Source organism: Dreissena polymorpha, chromosome 2 (assembly GCF_020536995.1).
Source record: "Dreissena polymorpha isolate Duluth1 chromosome 2, UMN_Dpol_1.0, whole genome shotgun sequence".
Classification (NCBI taxonomy): domain Eukaryota; kingdom Metazoa; phylum Mollusca; class Bivalvia; order Myida; family Dreissenidae; genus Dreissena; species Dreissena polymorpha.
In genome coordinates, this window is record NC_068356.1 from 63,954,796 (window position 1) to 63,975,107 (window position 20,312).

General features: G+C 32.0%; 1 protein-coding gene across 6 annotated transcripts; it reads left to right on the plus strand.

Annotated features, from left to right (window-relative positions):
- The first annotated feature begins 2,344 nt into the window (after nucleotides 1-2,344).
- LOC127867343 (uncharacterized) lies at nucleotides 2,345-19,723 on the plus strand. 6 transcript variants are annotated; one of them, XR_008043446.1, is made up of 9 exons: nucleotides 2,349-2,492; nucleotides 6,166-6,302; nucleotides 8,080-8,165; nucleotides 8,438-8,489; nucleotides 8,856-9,056; nucleotides 10,174-10,332; nucleotides 10,962-11,090; nucleotides 11,263-11,326; nucleotides 12,256-12,475. XR_008043446.1 is itself a non-coding variant. In XM_052408437.1 (8 exons), exons 3-7 carry the CDS (start codon nucleotides 8,441-8,443, stop codon nucleotides 11,307-11,309), a joined length of 585 nt encoding a protein of 194 aa, XP_052264397.1. In that variant the 5' UTR covers nucleotides 2,349-2,492; nucleotides 6,166-6,302; nucleotides 8,438-8,440; the 3' UTR covers nucleotides 11,310-11,326; nucleotides 19,458-19,723. The 6 variants fall into 6 exon arrangements, 4 of the variants coding, with proteins under 4 accessions (XP_052264396.1, XP_052264397.1, XP_052264394.1 ...); XR_008043447.1 differs by lacking the exon at nucleotides 8,080-8,165 and having other exon boundaries at nucleotides 10,240-10,332; XM_052408437.1 differs by lacking the exons at nucleotides 8,080-8,165; nucleotides 12,256-12,475 and adding an exon at nucleotides 19,458-19,723.
- The last annotated feature ends 589 nt before the right edge of the window (nucleotides 19,724-20,312 follow it).

Here is a 20,312-nt window from a genome sequence, read left to right on the forward strand (position 1 = left end):
ATTGCAATTCATTTTTTATAACAAACAAACTAAATATTTTGACAAGATTTTGGCATTATTTTCTTTGAATTAGAACGATACAGTTAACGTATTTGCGATTTACGACAGCGAATCCGCTTTTATTTTTGTTCTTACGTGACGTCAATGACACGTGACAATCTTTACTTAAAATACATCCCAATAAATGTAAAACGAACTCTCGGCTTTACTGAATAAACGAGATGCATGAGTAAACAGCAATTCTAATCTTGATAAAGTCATAAATTCGGTTTAAAAATAGTTATGAAATAAAATCAATTTATAAGACATTATTCGGTATTATTTTACAAACAAATAGGTATGCTATTATCATTAGGCCTACTTATCGGCCATGAGCCTTTGTTTTATGCTGTGGTCGAATGACTGGGTGGATTAACGAAGTGGCAATATTACCAACTGACAAACAATCTAAAACATGTTGATCCGAGATTAGCGGTCACTCGTCGTCTGTAAGCCAATAGTCCGAAAACCGACTCGTATCCCCTAAATTGACTTGCAAATCATTTTAAATACAGCGTGTGTTATCAGTTTTAACATAAGGATCCACATATCATACTTTTTTACAGAGCATTCTAAGTTGAATACATTTAACAAATACAAAAGTGTTATAATATTTTAAATGAAACTCGCTCGTATAAAAGTTCTCTGTTGTTGTTTTTTTCAACGAATTTGTCCGGCTACTTATTAGTTGTTTCTCGCAAGTTTTCCGCTGTGGTATCCAACCTGAAAACATAAGTACAATTTATTATGTGAACAACATACGCGGTCCGCGCGGTCCATTTAAAAAGAATAATAACATTACAACAGTCATGGACTGAAAACGTGTCTTATCTCAATCATTTAGGTTAGTGCAACACACATTAGCAACGATTTAGAACCAAGCAAGATTCTTATGGTAATACTGGTTTCACAAAACATTTCCCAAATACTTCATGGTATAAATGGGTGCTTGTAACAGTCTTGACACAGTTTAAGAAGCTTTTGAGTCTCTCGAAAAAAAGCAAACAAATGTTGGGTGACATGTTTCAACATTAGTTTACGACCATTCCGAACGGAGGAAATTCTGGAATTCAGTATGGACGTATGTTTTTCTGTCTGTCAGTCGATCTGTTCGTCTGTAAGTCCGTCCGTCTGTCTATGGAAACAAATTTGTCTATATGAGGTTTTCAGCACTTTTCTATGTACAATATTCGAACAAACAGGCATGACTCCATATGGTATAAAGTTGTGCATGTGCGATTGGTATCCTTCAATTAACATTCCAAAAGCTAGGCTCTTTTTCCACTTTCGACATTATATATACGATATACACTTGAATCAACATGTACACACGGTCAACCGGTGTTATACCTGATAAGAAATACTTGCAACAGCATGGAGACACAACGCTTACACATACTAGGCTCAGAGATTACATATGTATTGTTCTATTCAACATTAATTCGAATCATGCATCTTAAGTCAAAACTGATCATACCCCTATATCAAAATACTATGTTTGGGAACACAGAAAAATCAAAGTTTGGAATGATGTACGGGCCAAAAACTGGATTTAGAAAGAATGACAACTCTTCGAGAGTATAAACATGATCTAATACATGTGCGTATTGTTTCTTAGTTAATTAGATTGAAGTTAATTAAAGCCATTTTAAACCAAATTAATTGTTAATGTTAGTGTTAGGTGTAATTATATATATAACATGTAAGTAGCAAATTCCATATTATATGACATAATATAATATGAAAATTCGAACACGGATATACATGCCGCATGGATCGTGCTTAAACACATCATGAATACAGATGCAATATAAATAAATGCGACAGCCATATGGGTAATTTATGTTCAAACAAACCCACAATACACGTATGTACGCATTGCTCTACAATTTTGCATTGATGCATTTGCGTATCCATCGATTGAAATGAAACATATAATAATGCAATCAAATAGAGTCGACCAACAGATTCCTCTTGGAAATACTGAAGTTCGTCAGTAATATTGACTGCGTTTTAATTATTCTAGTTCATGTCGCTGTATAAATAAAAACAAATACCTTCACACTTATTTCCGCATTACCTTAAATACTGCATACTAAGTTCAGAATGTAATATGTGCCAATCTTAGCATTTCGATAAACATTTAACGATCACTATTAATCAATTGAACCTTTCTGTATTATTCCGTCAAGGTGCGTGCAGAACATATCATTCTCATAAGTTCACCTTGAAATTACACATTGATTTCAGCGATAAATCACATCTTGTAGGTTTATTTATGCTATATTTAGTGATTGCATCAAGTGATTGATACATTGCTGGAATCCCATTTAGAAATAAGCAGTTTCTCTTTCGTTGAATTTTAAGAGTATCGCCGGTCTTGATTTTTCAACTTTCAGTAAGATCATTCTGAGTTTTGCCATTGGAGATACATTGTTTTATATCACAGAAAGGTTTGTAATTGTTTGTTTTTTTAGGAAGACATGTTCTAGCAATTTTAGTTTAATTGTTTTGCATAAATGAACGCGCCGAATACGGTGTCCACAACCGTTTTACCTAGGACGAATAACTTGTTTGTATATTGTTATTCGTTTTACCTACGATGAATAACTTGTTTGTACTTCGACGTACAAATATGTATTTCGAAGTGTATTTCATATTTGTACTCCGACGTACAAGTTTGTACTTCGACGTACATATTGTAAGTCGAAGTACATTTCTCTTTTTTCTTAGCGGATTTTGTAGACTTTCGACACAAATGGTACGCCATATAATTGTAGCTATTTTAGTAAATTGGGAAACCATGAAAATCATGTAGTAAAGTTTAGTTTACGTTTATGTGAGCTATGATAAAGATGTTGTATAGGATGTTATAGATGTGTGAAATATTGTGTGTTAGATACAAATAGGTATAGTGTGTATCCTGCTTTACCATATAAATGCTAAAAATAAAGGTATAATTACAAACAAACAAAAACTTGTTTGTATAATTTTAGTCGATTGTCTAAGTTTTCTCTGTCATTCAATCTATACGCACTTAAGCTCTCGATTTAATGTTAACTGTGGCCACAAGCGGTTAGGATGTTTGTATGTCTCTTCCGTTTAGCATGGTTATCGTTTATGTTATTTATCTGTTCGGTGTTAAGGTTTGTTTATTTCTAGATCATTTTCAATGAAAGAATGTTCGCTTCGTTGCACGTTCTTGCTACTTGAACAAAAATTGACTTGTTCACAGATTGTGTGTGTTTAAAAGTCTGTCATTACATGCTTTAAATTTATAAATATTAACACTAAAGAGCTCCAGTATGAAACAAAAATTAAATAAAACAAAGAAAAAAGTATCCTCGCATGGACTCGAACCACTGAACCTTGGAGTAAAAGTCTAGCGATTAAACCACACGGCCATCCGTGCTGTTGTTGTGCATGATTGTTATTTTTTATAACCTATATAAGCAATCCTCGCAATGTCACAAAATATATTCAAGGTTAACAACGGAACTTTCCAAATTATACAATCGTTTCGAGTTTGGAACGCTTTATTACTGTAAGATTAAAAAAAAATGTATATTATGGATATGTTAGAGCACGGATAATGGTTAATGTTGAAGATCACATTTTCCATGCCAAAAAAATATAACTAAAACGAAAATTTGCAAATTTAAAACATGTTTGTCAATTTATCAAAACGTGAACAAGTTCCTGTAAAAAAGTTCGTCATAAAACTAGAATATTGCATACATGTATAATATCATCTTGGAATCCCAGTTATTCGAGTTTAATGTAAAACAATGGCGAAAATCTGATCATAGATAAATAACGACACATCTGTTTAATTCAAACAGATAATGTAAACTTGTAGACACGACTATATCTCGTTAAGATGTAAAATAAGAAAAATGTATGACCGAGGAAATTTGAGTAGTTCATTTAACGATAACATACCTTTGATGCTGCACATACATCAAGAGGAAACCCCAAGGTAAAAAATAAAGTTTAGGGATAACCCATCGTGCATTTGTCCGTAACAGTTCTAAATATAGTACTCATAAAACTCCATGGATGTTATTAAACAAAGTAAGTAGTGTTACAAACACCAAGTCAGCAAAACAAGTGATAACATTTGGCTTTGTTTCCTTGACTTGGCCTACTCGAAGTTATTTTATACAAACAACTTTTCGTTTTCATTTCCCAATTTGAGCTAAGATCGGCAGTGTCTAAATTTAGACTTATGAAAAGAAATAAGACCAAGGTTTTTTGTGTTTTTTTTCCGATGTAAAACACCTATATATAAGTAAAGGTTACAAATAGTGTATACATTATTGTGAGCATTTGGAGCATTTAACGGTATTAGTTTGCTAACACCGTTGACAACTGGTATGTAAATACGTCACATTATTGAATGGCTAATAATTACCTGTTAATATACAACATTCGTTAGGTGTTTTAAACAGTACAAAAAGAACACGCACCCTCGACGATCCTTTACACGATACAAATAATACTCTTAATTGCGGTGCCATTTTTCCTAAGCGAATGAAAATCCTGCTATATGTAACAGGTTGCAATTGTATACCACACATACAATTAAAATATAAAGCTAACGCGTAAATTTTTTATTTGTTTTCGTGATCTTGAAAAATCCAAATGAATGACGGCGTTTATATTGCATATACTAAATAATCATCATTTTACCAATATATCAGGACATGATTTGTGAACACTATTTTGAAAACATATAAAGTTATGTAGACACTTTGGGTAAGCAGAAACAAATATACAGAAACAGGTATCATTCGTTCATTCAATTTGTATGCGATACCTTTAAGTTATTTATTTGTTTATGGATACCGGTGCGAAATTACCCGTCATTATTCCATTATGTTACACTGTTTATCCACTAAGCATATGCATTACTTATTAACTTTTAAAGCATTATTTGATCACAATATTGACATATATTCACATTTATATTAACGTACGTTATGGACATAAGATTAAGATTAGTAGCTTTGGAACAATTGACAGCAACACACTTAATCAGTCATCGAATTTAAACCGATTACTATATTGTTGTTACCCGTTGTTGCTTTGCATTTTGCGTTATAAAATGCACATTAAAATTTTACGAAAGTTTCGTTCTTTCAGTATGTTAATAACTTAAAATATTGAAAAGAGCAAGCATATTAACGTGTACGAATACACCCACAAAGAAGTTCATCTTACCATTGATATCTACTTGCAAACGCAAATGAGTCTGGGATGCATAATTTCCTTAAAGGGATCTTTTCACGCTTTGGTAAATTGACAAAATTAAAAAAAGTTGTTTCAGATTCGTAAGTTTTCGTTTTAGTTATGATATTTGTGAGGAAACAGTAATACTGAACATTAACCATGCTCTAATATAGCCATTATATGCATCTTTTGACGATTTTAAAACCTAAAAATTATAAAGCGTTGCAACGCGAAACGATTGAATAATTTGGAGAGTTCTGTTTTTGTCGTTAAATTTTGTGAAACTACGAAGATTGCTTATATAAGGTATAAAATACGTCAAGATTGTGTACTCGGCGGAATAGCTCAGTAGGCTAAAGCGTTTTTACTTCAGAACTCTGGCAGGACTCCAGGGGTCACTGGTTCGAAACCTGCTCCGGGCAATGTTCTTTTCCTTTTTTAATTTTTTTTCTTGATTTTTTACTGGAGCTTTTATGATCCAATGTTTACATTTATCAATATAAAGCATTTAATGAATAAGTTAAAAAAATGCCAAAATCTGTGAAAAGGCCCCTTTAAATATTGGACCATTTAGTTTAAGTATGATATTATTAAGCGTTATATCATGTTTATAAGCGAAAATGCATACAACAAGCGCATGCTTTGTTGATGCGTATTCAAGCTTTCAAATATAAAGCCCTGAACATGTTTTTAAGGTCCCAAAAGTCCATATTACGGTGTCAAACTCTACTAATAGTTTTCTTTCCTTTGCTTCTTTAGTAACTCTTGTTTTTTCACCATGAGTGTGCACAACTATACCATGTTTTGTCTATACATTTATTAACGAAAATCAGGTAATATGTTATACAATAATTCATACAATATGTTTTAACAAGTCATAAAGTATGTTTTTAGCCTTTCGTGCAGGGAAAACAATATTTTCCATATTCAGAACACGCTTTTGTTTACCACATGTACGACCCCCTCCAACTGACCCATAACAGTGTCAAATTAATAAAAAAAGATTTACAACTGGAAACTGTAAAGCATGTGTAAGTTATTATTTGAATTTCGATAATGCTTTGTCTATTATAAACATTAAATTATAGGTGTTTATAGGTTTTATTTCAGAATACATTAGGCTTTAAGCCCATGAGTACACAAACATATAATACACAATGTAGTAAACCGTGGTCAATGACATACAGGTATATATATATATATATACTATTTTAGGCAATATAAGTTAACAATTTGTAACGAAAGAATTGGCAACTCTAAAGACATTCATATTCAAAATAAACAAATATTTTGAACATTTATATATTAAGGTAATTATATAATATGCATATTGTAAAGTCTTATCGTATTCAAAATAAACTTGAATGTTCTAACAATGTGAAAACATATATTTTTTATTGATTGACAACACATAGACAGTAATATGTGGAGAGATGCTATTGATAATATAATTCAGTTCTCAATTTAGCTGCGTTAAAATAAATGTTGCAAGATTTTTAATTGTTTTAGCGTTGTCAGTTTGTAAAAGTTCAATAAATTGTATCATATTTGTGCGATTCCAATAATATCTACGTATATATTGTTTTCTAAGACTATTAAAAACTGGACATTCGAGTAAGAAATGGAACTCATCTTCAAGAACGTTACAGTGTTTACATTTTCTGTTTTCATACAGTGTCTTTTCAGGCTTGTGCCATCGCCCTGCTTCGACTTCAAGTCTGTGAGCAGATACTCGTAAACGCGTAAATTCGAATCTTAATTTTGAAATATTTACAACATTGAGATAAGGCTGAAATCTAAAAATTCCGTAAATGCAATAATTTTTACCCCTTGTCGTTTGTTGTAACTCGGTTGTCCAATTCTGAACGTATATATCAGATGTGCGTTGTTTAACAATGGATATAAAACAATTAACGTCTCCAACTCCCTGAAAAAAACATGCATCATTAATATGGTTGCATTACCTCATAATATTGAGTCTGTTTTCTTTATATTGTATTGACAACATTGAAAGTGTCTCAATACATTAGTATCCAACTTTAGTTGTTATATATTGATGTTGAATTATCTGTGTATTACTTATACACAAACACAATACAAAGTAATTATAAAATTTTAAGCAGCAATAATGTATTGCTAAGCGAATATTGATTAACATACAATTTAATAAAAAAAAGTATTCATGTATTATTTAATGTTTCACTTTAATAAGCGTTATTTACAATCACATTATTGGATGACATAGACGCGATATATTTATAGAACAATCCATTCGAGATGTTGCATTTGTATACTTATATATAAATACGAATGCGAATACTTTGTTAAACGAAACTCAGAACAATGTATTATACTGGCATGCACTCCTGGAATAAATATTACATTTTTTACTTAATTATACAATGCATTGACAAATACATGCAAGTCATACAAACGCTAATATTGAAACAAATGTTTACATACAATGAAATCTGTCGCTTTGGTTATTAATTTTTAATTTATTTTTTTCTTTTCAAACATGCATTGCTAATACTACATTATAAACGTATTTATAGGTTATTAGTATACTAAACGCACGTTTTGGACATTCAATTGTTCATTTACGAACTCAAATTAAACACCGCAAACTTGACTGATATTATTTTCAACGGAAAACTTGTTATTTTAACTTCCTTATTTACATGTTATCACTATATAATAAACATATGTTGAGAATTGTGTAATATACAAATACTGGATTTCAAAGTACTAAACACAAAATAGTGGCTTTCAAAGCGCTTTGTGGTAAATATCAGAGGGTCGTTTCAGGTTATCCAGTACAGGTATACTGAAAACGAGTACACCAGAAGTTACTGGCATGCATTGAACATGATTTCAGATGAGAATTTTCTCCTGTGAGTCCCTGCAAAATACATTTTACTACTTTAAGATTTATTACACATTTGGATCAAGGGAATCAGACATTTTCATATTTGCATAATTTGTAGATAGCACACTCACCAATTACAAAATTCGGAAATTCTTACATCGGTATTGAATGGTCAAGAATCAGAAACTATGGCAAGTCTTTAAATTTTCCAAGCAAACAAGCACAAGCACTGTGTTAAAATGTTTAAGGGGTAATCATACGAAAAACATTTATCGTAAACGACTATATTTGTTACAGAAAATGCAGTCGTTATCGAAAAGAGTTGACATTGCAGTTGTTATGCTATCCAGTAAGTATGTTCTTGTAAATCACATTTACCTTACTTCAGATTGATCTACCGTTTTCATCAAATTCAATTGTTTAAGAGCTCGTGCACTTAGGATTGCTGACATGTTCGGTTGATTAAAACTAATTTTTGTTTCTATACATAAACACACCATGCATTTTTTTATTATGATAAGATAATATCATTACACAATATGCTAACTGGAATCATACAAATGTTGCTAAAATGTATTTTATTCCTTCTTTCTACCTCTAAACAATAATTAACCATTCGCTGAGTTTTAATTGCTAGCTGACCAATCTCCGCGCTCTATAAATCATGCTTAAAGGCTTCGCTTTCTTGAAAGGATTACTGTTTTGTGTGTTACAGTGAACGTCATTTGTCATGGATCTTTTCATCTAATCTGTTCACGACTTATCGACAAGAGTGAATCGATTAATATTCTAATCGAAACAGAGGGGGAGGATTTTACTTGCAAATATCGAGATGGCGCGTCCAATACAACATACGGAATAGGGGAGTGTATATATTCGGTTTCAACGTGTTTCCCTCCTAATGAACCAGTGTCAGGTGTGTTTATTTATCGTGGTACTGAATGAAGTGAAATATATAGAATAACATGTTAATGCCTGATTTTTTTGTAGTATATCAGGCAAGGCTAAGAATAATATAACGGCGAGGCTTGCCGAGCCGTTATTGTATTCGTGCCAAGCCTGATATATTACACAAATATCAGACAGTAACATGTTTTTTCTGTTTATCATACCTCTACGACCCCGATTCTTACGAAATAATGAAAAAATCGTCAAAAAGCTGCAGTTTTAGCGGGAAAGAATATGACTTGTGTCGTTTGACGTGTTAATAATGACGTCATGATCACACGCGCTTAATATTTGTAAAAAATGTTGTTTGCTGTTTGTGTTGCGTTTTGTATTTAAAATATATTACGTCTTGGTATCAAATTGTTTGTTTTGTTTATTCTGATTCGATTTTACTAAAATTGATTACTTTATAGTCGATTCCGAGTAATATGACCATCCTCCACACATGACTGATTTAAGAACTTCCTGTTGACCATGATATATAAAAACTATATCAGGCAACGTTATATCGGGTAGATATAAATACGGTGGTATGATAAAATAATAAAGGTGATTTCAGATTTCTGAGAACATCGGCGTCTATTTCGTGCAAAATTATGCATTGTATTAGTTTGTGTGTCGAATACTCATAATTTCAGATTAAACATTGAGTCCTGGGTAATGGTTCATGTTTATGAGCAAGACATATATGTGTTGAAACTTGCTTTCATAATTGTCAATTTATTTATACGAACTGTTTGTTTTTATTTTGAAAACAAATACCAAACAACCACACTAAATGCATGGCGTATTAAGGTAACATCATTATAAGAATGCCGTTGCATTGGCGTTTCATATGTATCTAAGAAATAATTAAATAAAGCTAAGCTTATATTATTTGTTTTAATTCTTGAGAATGTGGTACACACATGTAATGTATGTAGCCGGATAGTTCTTTAATATAACAAAGGCATAGTAAATCGCTATGTCATAGTTGTATTAATGTTAAACGTTCAAATACCCACATGTAAGCATATTGATTGAAATGTTTCACTAGTTAACGCCTGTTTTAACACTATCCCAAACACTGACGTTTTGTATTTCAGGACTGACATTTGATTATAGCGCTACTCTGACTAGTGGAATTCTTACTGTCTTAAATGTTAATAAAGCTATACATGGAACAATTTGCTGCTACAAGACATACAACGTGCTGATAAATGCCTCATTAGAGTTTACAGACGATTGCACAATACCAAACAACGGTAAATAGTTTTAATTTTAGAAATTACAATTGTTTATTTTACGTTTATTTGTTTACGATCTCAAAATTAGAAGCATTTGCACAGAAAAAAGGTATTAAATGAACCTCATTTCAAAATCTCTTGCATGGGCACATAATATTTGTTTTCTTATCCGCGCCTGCAGTTACATGAGTCATTCAATATATAGACGCATCAAGACCAATTACTACGCCGTCAAGTGTTTATAGATACAAAATTTATAGATACAAAATGCCGTCTTATTTATTTATGCCATTTGTACTAAATGTTATGCTATCATTTTATGCAGCACACAAACATCCAACGGCGTTTATGAGTAGTGTAAACAAAGATTTACAATAAATCTTTTTATGTTGTTTCTTATTTAAAATGTGTGTGGTATTTTCTGAACTACACTCAAGCCATTTAGGACTCAACGATAAGTAAATAAAAATCAATCCGTGGTATTTTTACTGCAATTTTAGAAGTAACTTTTCGTACTACAATACTTTATACAGCTTATGCTTCAACTTTAATAGTGTCGTAACAGCTTTGTGTAGAGTTTTGTTAAATGTCCATACCAACTTATTTATAAGGAAAGTATTTTGCTATTATAGACGGCTATATTGCAGGCACTTCTTCTGTAGACAACACGTCAGAAAGCAAGCTGGCCATCATTCTCGGTCCTATTTTGGGGGGAGCAAGCGTATTGATACCGATTGTCATCGCGTGTATGTGCTGTAGAAGAAAATATGAAACTGGTACTTCCGATCTTAGTTTAAATCTTCATCGTAATGTACAGAATGCAAATTAAACGCATATAGGCTATTGACAAATTGAGTGTTCTTGGTTCTTACCTCCTGAACACTTCTGAACTAGTAAGCATCATTTACAATTATCTATGTATTTCTATTGAACTCATACTCATTTCAGATTATCAAGCGAATACAATGATCACAATGGAAGATTTAGACAGATAGTCCCCTCACAAAGCAAGGTAAATATTCAATGAATTATGTATACATTTTATCTGTGCCTTCATTGCTCTTTGATTTCAAATGTGAATATAAAAAATTACTTTGTAAACAAGAAGTGTTTTCAATTTTTCGGTTTAAGCGTTTGTTTGTCGTGATTAGCAATAAAAGTTTGACAGGATTCACATTTACAGAAGTAATTTTTAAACCAACGTTGCATGCGCTCAAATCAATTACAGGTAGTAAATATATACTTTCAAACATTGAGCTTTGACAGCTATTATGGTATTTCAATATAATTATTAATTGAATGTTACTTTAGTTTTACTAACACAATGTTAAAGATAATTAAACATACTTATTTTATGCTTTCCGGTGGTTTATAGAGAAATATCAGTGAATTAAAACTGATAATTTCACTCATTCAATTTGTTGGATTCGGTGGAATATCGATTTTAATTCACTCGTGATCATATAAAATATATATATTATAATCCACAGAATCCAACAAATATCCTCTATTTATTGCAAAATAAATATATTTAAACATACAATTGTTATATTGCGCCAAGTATTGCTAATTTAGTGAAAAAAATCTTTGTTCCCCACTTGATAGATTCTTTGAAGGTTGTATGTTGGCATATTTAAAACCATTTGTCGATGGTGAACAGTCTGTGATTGTTGCAGATTTAAAATTACTGCGAATGCGTAATTGAGCAATTATAAAGATATGTGCTTAACAAATCGAATTATATACAGAAAGAAACAGATTGAAAGGTTGGATACTCAACTGGAACTTAAATATTTAAAACGGAATTACAAGAAAGGCAAGTACTTACTTGAAGGGTCACAACAGCTGTTTATTTGCCACCAAACAACACATACACATATAACACAAATGTAGTTTGTTTTTGTATAAAGACGTTAATTACAATTATATACTTTTTTAAAGTGGTAGGCGACAATTGTTACCGCGGGCTACGTTTTTAAATGGCAAAACTGAAACACAGGATTTGTAACGCCTTCGGCTGAGGAATAGCAGTAATAATTCGTCAAATTATATGCAATATTGGGATATATAGACAACTGTTCTTGGATGATGGTTTATCTGACAACATGACGAGATTATATTATGCAAAATGAAAAACAATAAATGAATGGATTTCAACGTGTATTGTGCATTTGTGTTAATATGATTAATGTGTTTATACAATTTATGTGTTTTTGTGCAATAATTTATGTAACGTCACATAACGCAGATATGTATTGTATTAGTTGTATGAGCAATATACAAATACTTCTATTAATATCTCCGATTTAACTTCGCATATAGTGCTAATATAACTAGAATGAAGTGCAATTTTTTTAACCATAACAAACATTTTGTGGAAAAGAAATCTGACCATTGAGCTATTTAACTGATCCAATAAATCTAAGCATTCGATTCAGGATAGTGTTTGTAAACTAATGCTCATAAATTAAACACAATAATTAATAAAATAAAACCTTTGTTTTATTAACTTTTGCCATTCATACCAAATGTTTGCTCTGGCGGCAATGGGCTATTTTTTTTTTTGGGGGGGGGGGGGTCAACATGTTTTAAAATGACTCAGTCACAGTTGTTAACAAAGCCGAAAATTGGTTTCTAGAGTCAATTTTTAACTTGATTTGAGATTTTTGAATGTACGGTCAGATTTGTGCATGATTTTGTTTCGTTTATAACGTATTATTGAGACAAACTATTTGTAAAGTGATTATGGTTAGCTATTGTTATAACCGTTTGTTCGTCGTCATAAAGCGTGCAAATGTAAAGCCTGTTACCATTCTAGATATCACATTGTTCATCCAATCTTGATGAAACATGGTCGAACTGTTTATCTTCACACTATCGATGGCAAATTCAAATCAGTTTAACTTTAACATGCTTTTAAAAAGGTTACCAGGTTAAAGTTTAAACAAATGTCACAACTTTAGAGACAACCTTTATGATTTATCTTTGACAATATCTATATCGAGTTCGAATTAAGGTCGAGTAATTTAAATGTATTGCATGATAATTGTATAACACAATTCCATAGTTAATAATAGTAATTTCAAATTCATGGGCTTAGCAATTAATCTTTATGTTCTGATACAAGCTATCCTTCCAATCGAGCTGAACTGAACGTTGACAAAAACAGTCATCTTCTTATATTATTATGGTTGCTCATAGTTTTGTGCCTACAACGAACCTATGCCACTCTTGTGTATAAGAACCGCGTGACCAACAACAATTGCACGTGTCTCAATCGCTTAATTATGTAACCGTAATTATACTGTTATATCAAATTTTCATAGATACACATATATACCATATAATTTGAATGTCAATATTGGTTACAAATTGATTATTGATGCAATACCAATTGTGGTCCTAACACTCCATCAGAAGATTTAATAAAACTTATGCATAACAGATATTGCACTTTGTTACGAGGTCGGTCAATTTCATAATCAAAGTGTTTTGGTTGAACTCAGAATTAATTTTAACACTATCAATAGATTTCATTATCAAAGTTGATACACAAACAAACGTGACTTCGATCACTTTGCTAAATGTTTCTGATAGTATTTTCCCGTTACGTTACACTTTTTTTTTAATTCAATACTTGGTACACTCAAAGTACTTCCAAATAGTTAAAGCACATACATGTAGTACGTAGATCCTTTTTTCATAACGTACGCATTTGATTCGTATACACGTTACAGTATAATGTAACTGAACACACAGATTGTTGATCTCGCACGAAACATACTAAAATTAGGAAACAGGAATAATGCGTATTAAAACGGATCAACATTCTGTATTACGAGCAATCGATGAATACTCGTTAAAAAGGAAACTCATGATTTATAATGGAGATTTGTCAGTCGTGAAATTGTGCATGTTTATCATAGCATATTACATATGAAGTTGAATTCTATAGAAGACAAAACACTCAAATATATGTTCTTGTAAATGGCCATATATTGCGTATTAATTGATTGGAGTTGCAATTACGAATAGTTTTATGTAATTCACAAGTCCTTATTTTATTATATTCGAATAACCGACCTGTGTATATTGTGATATTTGTTAAGACAGTTAGAGGTTGTAACTGCTTTCACTTGAGTAAATAACTGTTGCACGTAATCTGTTAATTGAATCTGTATCAATAAAAATACGTTATGTTATTAATCAGATATTTGATGAAATTAATCAGTTGTTTAACTGTGTTGTTACATTATTTGAAATTCGATTATTGAAATTCCTGACAGCAAATTGTAATATTCGCTATTTCTACTTAAATCTTATTTTATAACAAGGTTTCATTCTTTCTAGTTTATCTTAATATCCTTTTCGTGTATTTTTAATTTATAAAAGGCAGGGAATCAAATTATTCGGTAATTTCCGTAAAACGGTTGGATTTGTCCGTAAAACCATCCCCTTTAGCAAGTGATACTTTAGAATCTAAAACGACACTCGCCTGAGTTTCTCTAGACATATAACAAAATCAAGTGTAACTTTTTTGAAAAGCAAAATTCTTTGACAATATTTCTGATTGTTTCCCTAAAAGTGTTCTGCATAATGCGCGTGTTTAAATGCGACGTATCAGAATAGTTTGCAAGTGCATTATTTCAAAAACATTTCTAAACATATACCTAGACATAACTGAACTTTTAAAGGGTGTTTTGAACATTGTATTTTCATTTTAACCAGTGTTTTTTTTTTGATAATTCTTGTTTATATATTGGGTTATGGCGGTCCATCGGGTATACGTTTGGGCCAGAGGTCGACATGCCTCCAGGTTAATGCCTTTAGTTTGCACAAACTTATCTTGATGATACTTTGGATATAGCAAGCCTTCGTTGATATCTATCTCACGAATGTTTCAATAACCATTGCAATATTACTAAATCTAAAGATATAATTTCCGCTACATAACAATTTTGCAAATTTCCGTGTAGTTAGTATATATGCAGACAAAGCTTGGGATAACATTTAGAGTCGTTTAAATAAGGTCAATGTCACTGTTACTAAAATAAGACACACACATATATATATATATATATATATATATATATATATATATATATATATATATATATATATATATATATATATATATGTGTGTGTGTGAGTGTTGATAGAGGTATTGTAATGAGAATTATTGAGTATGACGTTTCTATGCACACAGAGCTTTAGGTACATTTGGGACCGAAAGTGTCAAAATCACTATTATAAAAATATATATCAGGTGTCCACTTATTACTTCAATTGATACTAGGAAATGTTTGTATGAACATTTTTCTGTAATTTCAAGCAATTTTTTAGTATAATAACACGTTATTATTAAAGAATAAATTTAAGTCATTGTTATTTAAAAAGCTGTTTTATAGTTATGACTTCATAATATAAATAAATATTCATGGGCGCATTATTCTGGTATAGTTTGAGCTATCTTTTTTGCTGACAACTAAATGCACATTTTGTGTAGAAGAACCTTATTGAGTTATATGTTATTTGAGAAAATAGAAAAAAAATCAACCTTATTCGAATAAATATTGTCATGAGTGAATCTCACATAACTCCGACTTTAGTTAAATACTTGGTGAAAATCCGCTAGTTTTAGAGCTGTGTCAGTTGAAAACACACACACTTTTTTGATGTCGAGTATACAAGAGAAAAACCATTCTTTTAATGACCCTTAAACCCCTTTATTTATGGAATTTAGTGCATGTACAAATGTTTTCGTTCCTCACTTTGATTAAATGACGGTGTTATTAGCGAGAACGAATATGACAATTTCGGGAATTGTATACATTCCGACCTACTTCAAACTGGTAGTAACGTAGGTTTGTCCAGTGTTCATTCACCCGCAATAACGAACCGGCTAAATAGGGCTTATGATGCGAAATTTCGCGCAAATTTCTTCACAAAAATGGATGAAAATGGAAAATGAAAGTGATTATGAAGAAATTTATGTTGAACCGTACATATATGAGACGGAATTTAGTGCTTGTCAGTCAGACTTTTCTGAATCTGGGCAGCGAGGAATCTTTTGCCGATACTCAAGGAGACCATCGTGTTGGAAATACGGATTGGTAAAAATATAAATGTATTTTTTGTTTGTTAAATGCGCATTCCGGGAACAAATCAAAATTTTAATTTTGATATCGTGTATTGCAATTCTACAGTACGATCGCGTTGAATATGACTACGTTGTACGGTTCATTATTATCGACACAGGACGGATACTTGCAAGAATTCGGAATGAATTTATTCAAACTTCCGTTATAATAATGTGATAAAATCAAAACAAGGACATGTGTAGGTAAAAGTGGGCAAGGTAGGACCTTAGTGCGACAGGTTTCTGCACCACTGCGTTAGGACGTAGTCTGATAGCGATCAATGTTAATCATACCAGTTAATTTAATTGGGGGAGGTCTAATATCATAACTAATACATCACTGTGTCTTCCATAATCGAAATGAGATGTATCCGCTGATGAGACACATTTAAGCATTCACATAACAATAAGCGACATTACACCATCTGTAAGGAATAATACACAGCGCTCGGAACTTGTGTCAATTTAAGATCTTCCTTCGCTGGAATTTTGCGCAAGTTAAGAAAATAAGAAAGCAATCCTTTTCTTGTGACCGTAAATTTAATCCAGATAATTGTGATTACTGAGAAATGAAAATGTAAATGAAAGCAATACTAATAATTATGATTCATGCACAAAACTCTTAGCATGTTATATCTGATTGTGAATATTCACTATAACATACTAAATGATGTTAGCAAACAATATTAATGTTATTGATATTATAAATGCATTGTCTGTTACTAGTCTGTGAAGTAAACAGTAAGTAAATTATATGGGTGAAATATCAGTATAAGTATGTCTACATAGTTATTTTTTATTCTCTAATAATTTCTTCTCAGTTGAGGGAATATTATTAATAAGCGCATATAATATTTTTGACACATTCACTATTTTTTGGCGACCCAGACCATAACTTGAGTTATTTATAAGTTGAAATGCATTTGTCCTTTTTTAACTATTCTGCTGATTCACCTATTAGTTCTAAATAATAAGCGAAGGATTCAAATACATTTTTGTTGCTAAACCATTCACGCGTACATGCTTATAAAAAGTAGTGGCATTTTGAATAATCCGTAATCGTAATCTACAATAAGGCATACAAATAATGCGTTTCCGTGTTTCTAGTTATACTAATACAATAAGAATAGTGTTGCAAAATTTCAGAAAATATATAAAGCATTTTCAGTTATTAAACCCGGTATTTGTATTTCGAAGTTTTTTTCCGGACGCTCTTTGCACCCGTAGTCAACACACTTAACCATGTCGAATATCGTGTGTCATTCAAATGACTAATTGCAACACACGCTTTTAATAAAACTTAATGATAAAGTAACACAATAACTTATTGATTTTCAAAGTTGACGGTAAGCACGAAATGTTCTGATGTACGGAATACGGTTAGTGCCATCGTGGTTACACATCAAAATCCAGAGGGCGACAATGCGATAGTGCGATAGTACGTTGGCGACAATGCGATAATACGATGGCGACAATGCGACAGTACGATGGCGACAATGCGATAGTACGATGGCGACAACGCGATAGTACGATGACGAATTTTTCAATGGTGTGCAAACAGAAATATATAAACTATTGGTTTTTGCAAGCTTCAGCCCAATAATCTAGTTAGTATGCAAATGTTTAGCTAAAATAGAAACTCCGTTGTGTACGGCGAATAGCACCTAATGTGTACGGCGTATAGCAAAATAAAATTAAATTGTGTTGTACGGCGAATAGTTTTGAGTTTAGTAACCCACAACGCAGAAGAGAGGATCTCTGAACGGTATTGTTTTTATCTGTGACATTTTCCCCTATTTGAGATATGTTTGTATCCTAATTGGGTGCAATTCGTCTATTTTGGAACAAGTGGAAATGCAGAAACAAATGAAGCACATTAAAATGATCATGTTTATGGGGTTCCGTTTGACTGTCATGTGCACAAAGATGCAAAACACGTGTGTATACAAACATACTGACGTTAACAAAAACACCTCATTCAAAAACCGTTTAATTTTCACGCTCTTTTGGAGAAAAAATGACGTTCATTCATTCTAAAATCATCGATTGATAGCAGAAAGTTTGTCATTGCAATTTAATTTAATAAATAAATAAATTTAACTAAAAAACAAAGTTTAATTTCATCGTTCTTGGTATAATAATGGTTTATTTAATGCTTTCCGGTGGTTTATAGAGAAATATCAGTGAATTAAAACTGATAATTTCACTGTTTCAAACAGTGAAAATTATCAGTGAGAATTATCAATAATTTTCATTGTTTACTGTGAAATGACGTCATTTTTTGACGAAATGACGTCATTATCCCAGCAAAATTCGTTAGTTAAACTCTTGAACAATGTAAATAAACTGTGAAAAATGCATTAAATAAAAAGAAAATTTGTTGGATTCGGTGGATTATCGATTTTAATTCACTCTGCGCCACTCGTGAAAATATTATTTTCTATGATCACTCGTGAATTAAAATCGATAATCCACCGGATCCAACAAATATCCTCTATATCTTTATTCATTCTTAACTTTTTATATGAGAACAGACTGCTTGGCGTTGCAATATTATCAATGCGTCTTTGTTGCTTGCTAATTCACGTGCTCCCCAATGAATTGCACGCAAGTCGACTTAAACGTAACCCCTGCGTAAAAAAACGTGGTTTTCTTGGAGGATTTGATTTTCCAATTGATATATAAAATAAGAAATGCTCGAAACAAAAATGGACAGTTAACAATTTTATGTTCAAAAATTAAAATTTCGAATTATAGAAATTCCTTTGTTGTGCCTTCAAATTCACATATTTTCCGTGATTAAGTAATAATCAATTTAAAATTGACGTTACGTCAATTTCAACGTTTAAATTGCCAAATGTCAACGTTAAAAAGTATACTCTTACTCCCTTAATTATGCCCCCCTTCGAAGAAGAGGGGGATATTGTTTTGCTGGATGAAGGTCTGTCTGTCTGTGTCGGTCGGTCGGTCGGTGTTTATAGACACATTATTACATTTATTACAGGAAAAAGATATCCACATACATGTTCTATTACTGCCCCGAGAAGCAGTCATGCTTCAAGAATATGATACTGCATCTAATAAACTGTCATGAAGATGATGGAATACGTGTCAGAAAAGTTGATGGACATCAGATGCGGACAATTAACTTCAAAGCTATACCAGATCTGTGTCGGGAGCAGGGTAGAACTATAACAATTGATGACATCAAAGGCAATATTCATATTACAAGAGCTAATGCGATACCCAAAGATAGTCCATTTGAGAAACGTGTCAGGGTACAAGAGAGTAGCAGTGTTGATGACCAACATGACCCTCTCTCCAACGTTGCTTTAGGTCAGGAATTAATGGAAGATTCCAATGGAACACATGTATCCGGTTGCCGTGATAATACTGACAATGTCTATGAGGAATTGGTAACCTTATTACCAAAAGTGCTTGATACCATATCCAGAGACTCATCTATTTCTGAAATAGGAAGACAAACTAATAAGGAACGTTGTATGGAATGCCTTTATTGAAGTGCCTTTATCACTCAAAATTGTATACCCTTAATTCACGCTTTTCACTCTAACTCACGATTATGTCCATATGTTGTTTTCGTTTGCATTGCATCTTTCACGAAGGTATAATGGTGTACTTCGAGTTGATATGCAAAACACGACTGTTCAGGTTCGATCCTTTAATTCAACTACCCGTCAACAACAATACAAATCTATATGACGTCAAAATAATAATTATAATAACGTGCTCATTCGCGGCAACCGCCAATCAACGTTTCGTCTAAAATCTCATATAATATTCACGACATACTGGGGGCCGCAAAATGAAAAAACAGAGTTTTCACATAAGTATACGA